The sequence below is a fragment of the Helianthus annuus genome, chromosome 15 (genome assembly GCF_002127325.2).
Source record: "Helianthus annuus cultivar XRQ/B chromosome 15, HanXRQr2.0-SUNRISE, whole genome shotgun sequence".
Taxonomy (NCBI): Eukaryota; Viridiplantae; Streptophyta; class Magnoliopsida; order Asterales; family Asteraceae; genus Helianthus; species Helianthus annuus.
Window position 1 is genome coordinate 66,305,084 of NC_035447.2, and position 3,849 is coordinate 66,308,932.

At 35.4% G+C, this 3,849-nt stretch overlaps 1 protein-coding gene across 1 annotated transcript; it reads left to right on the forward strand.

Moving 5' to 3' along the window:
• The first annotated feature begins 2,019 nt into the window (after nucleotides 1–2,019).
• Nucleotides 2,020–2,505, forward strand: LOC110909727 (glutaredoxin-C9). The gene has a single exon (XM_022154523.2). It carries the CDS (start codon nucleotides 2,058–2,060, stop codon nucleotides 2,400–2,402), a length of 345 nt encoding a protein of 114 aa, XP_022010215.1. The 5' UTR covers nucleotides 2,020–2,057; the 3' UTR covers nucleotides 2,403–2,505.
• Nucleotides 2,506–3,849: the final 1,344 nt, after the last annotated feature.

Sequence of the window (3,849 nt, forward strand, 5' to 3'; positions counted from 1 at the left end):
GACGGGCTCCAGAAAGTGAATTTTTGTGCTGACGGGTTAATTACCTGCCTACGGGTTTTTGGGCTACGGGTGAATGCAAGGCCCGTCGCCGACGGCCCTAGGGGCGTCGGCGACGGCCTCCCCAAGTCCCAAAAGCTAAATTCTGGTTATTTAAGTTGATTTATGTGTCGTAGGCTTCGGTTTGTTATCCGTGGACTACGACGGACTTTCCAAACATGATTTTTACGTTCCTTAGATGTTTATGGGCTCTAAACCTAAGTCTAAGACCCATGTAAACATTGTATGATTACGTAAAGATGTAGAAAAGGTATGTTCGTATGTAGTTGTGTATGTATGTATGTGTAAAGACATGTATGAGTGTATGCACGTAAGTAAGGTTGTAGGAAAGGTATGTATGTATGCAGATGTGTATGTATGTTGTATGTAAGTACGTATGTATGCATGAGCTGATATGTTAGAATTTTAACGTTACGAATTATTCGTTTGAGGTCGGTATGTAATGCAGGAATGAGTACCTCGGATTCTTATGAAATTTAAGCCGAATCCGGAACAAGAGAAGGAGAATGGTTATTCGAATGGATCAAGTTACATTATCGAACGTTATTCAATCCTTAATTAATTGAGATTAATGTTATATGATGTTGTCATTGACTAATGGCTAAGTTGTATGTGATGCCCACAGGTACTACACGGACTTCTTCTGCTGCTAAGGAAGTGAAGCGGACGTAGATCGAGTCAAGAGCAAGGATTGTACGGATAGATCGGTCACATAGTTGAAGTATATAATGTCTAGAAATCTAAATTTTAGTACGAATGTTGTGAACCCTTTTATAGAACGTTTAACATTTTTAGAATTTAGAACCTTCGTGAAAGTCATGTCGTTAATAAGGAAAGAAATTTTAAAGCTCTTTTTCCGCTGCGTCTTTTCAGTTAAAGCGTGTTTAGGGCGTAACAGAAGTCTGTTCAGAAAAAAAAATATCCAACTATTTTTAATTTATGACATAAAGACACACTTAGAAAAAACGTATTAATCACCTCGAAAACCCATGTGGACAACGTGTTCAACCAAAACCCAACCAGTTTAGTTAATCCGCAATCATATTCGTAAATTTAACATATAGCTTATCTAAACCTTTTTAAACTAAACCCAAACTAATTCTATTTTGTTTTGATATCATGTAATTGTTGCCATTTGCCCTTTTCTAGTTCTATGAATTAGATATTTAGATTTATTATTTATATCAAAACATATTACTCAATATTCAATTATTCCATACTATAATTTTCAGCATGTTTAGGCATAAAAGTGTTGTATCTTATACTTTGGGGGTTTTTTAATTTTTTTTTACTTTTAACCGAAAATTATTTGATTTTTTACTTTTAACCCAAAACTATTTGATTTTATTACTTTTAACCCAAAACTCACAACTTTTTTACTTTCAACTTTGGTTCTATATACTTTTTATTTTTCGCAAAATTTTTCGTTTTACGTCCCGTTCTAAATTTTGCGAGTTAACACGACGCAACGTATGTGGTTAAACATTTTTAGATCATCTATTTTTTCCCGTTTGACAGGTTTATCGTAACGCGCGGATGCTAGATCGACTTAGTTATTCTTTTATATGTTTTACGTTTTGGTTTAATTTATTCACATTAACACGCCGCAACTTCAGTTTTGTTGATCGCTAACAGTAGTGTGGTATTGGTGTTCGCCCCCACCACAACCACAACGCGGGATGTTTAATACTAGTTATTTATATAAAATATATAAAATCATAACGTATAAATTCTTGTTCCAGCTAATAATAAAGACAAATCAAAAGGGCAGCAGGCCATCACCCATTGGATGTTCAAACTACAAATTCCTCAAATCTATCGTCACGCGGTCCCAAACAGTCGCTATGACGTTCGTGTTTGCGTCACTTCGTTGACGTTCAACTTTTCAAGTCGTCTCTTCTCACTTCTTTCTCTCTCTAAACCCACCATAAAAACCACCACCAACCCTACTTCAAACCCCCCCCCCCCCCTCTCTCTCCCTTCTCTCTCTCTCTAAAACCATGCAAACCTCCGGCAACGGTGGACCACCCAATGCCACCACCGTTGATAACATGGTGATTGACAACGCAGTGATGGTTTTTGGTCAACGTGGATGTTGCATGTGTCATGTAGCAAAGCTTTTGTTATTAGGGTTAGGGGTAAACCCTACAATCTCAGCCGTTGATGAAGGCGATGTCGCGGAGGTAGTTAGTCGGTTGTCGAAGATCTCGGGCGAGTCGGTTATAGCGTTTCCGGTGGTGTTTGTGGGTGGGAAGTTGTTTGGTGGGTTGGAAAGATTAGTGGCCATGCATATTACCGGAGAGTTGGTTCCATTGTTGAAGGAAGCTAAAGCTCTTTGGCTTTGAGTTAATGACTTTTGTAATTTTGTTTTGTTGTATGTTAATTTAATATGTGTATGAAGCTTCTTAGTGTAATATTAATATATTATATAGCCTTTGATTACATTTATCATTGTGTGGGGATTGAATCATCAAAAAAGTTAAAGACAAGTTTTTAGCAATTTAAAATGTTATCTTTTCTAAAGTCTAAATGTGAAACTATATTGGGGAAGTAATAATACACTTGGTATATATATAAAAATTAGAGGTGACAACTGTCTATTTGTAATTTTAGTTTTGGTAAGTGGGTTGATCTTTGTTTTTTTTTTTTCTTTACAATTTTGTGAAAGTTATATATCTATTACGTTATATGGTGTGGTCCTGATCCTTAAAACCACTATGACCCTCCACGTCAATGCGATGCCACCCATCTCTAATTTACAATCCAAAACCATTACCCTAAGAGTGTGGTCATGACCAAAACCACTATCCCCTTATTTATTTTAATTTATCTTTGTCTAAAGAAAAAAGGAAATGATTACTTGAAAAATGGAAAGGAGGACCATGGTTGTTATGGTTTAATAACCATGGTGGATTAGGGAATGGGTGGTATAGCCTTCCATTCATGTTCCTACGTGGCGAATCATGTCCTACCCATGATTACCACACCCCTTAGCCTTAATATGGATTCATGTATATTTAGTTTATAACTTACGGATTTTTTTTTCTAGTCATGAATATGTTTTTTTTGTTGTTGAACTGGTTGATGATCGGAGTAAATTCATGTGTTTGCGTATGTATGTGTTGCAAATTTATGCTTGGTTCAATCGCTAAAAGACAAGGCGTACAATTGTAACGCGTCTAATAGTGTATTGATGTCTGTTGAAGTTCAAATCCAGCAAGGTACAGGTACAAGTAGTTAATAAAAGTAGATTAGGATTACTAGTTTTAAAAATATCGTGTCTGTAATTTATTTTGATCAGATCGTGTATCTATACTTTATCGGAGTCAAATAGTTAAATGAGTGGATGTATGATTGTGTATATGTATATGTAACTTGCAGATATACTTAATTAAGTCATATTATACATAGTGCTATAAAACATGAACTTTTATCTATTTGTGTGTTTGTTTGTTTTCTCGTATTCTTGTGTGTCGCTTGTTTTTCTTTCTTAGTTTAGTTGTAATATGGTTAGCCTTAGTTTAATAAGCCATCAGGCAAACAAAACATGTAATGCTAATTACATGTTTCTGGTGGATACAATGCATATTTACATTAGATATTTAGGTTAAATAGGTTTTTGAATAAGTTAATAAGTCATCGATCATATAATACTGTACCAGTACATAACCATAACCATTTTTAAATTGATCACAACCCAGTCTTATACTGGAACACAAATCCCATTACCTGTCCTACATAATTCGGGTTTTGGGTTTTCCTTCAGGATTTGTATTTTTTCACCCTCCCTAA

Coding starts and splice junctions, on each gene's coding strand:
- LOC110909727 (XM_022154523.2), top strand. CDS start 2,058: ATGCAAACCTCCGGCAACGGTGGACCACCCAATGCCACCACCGTTGAT.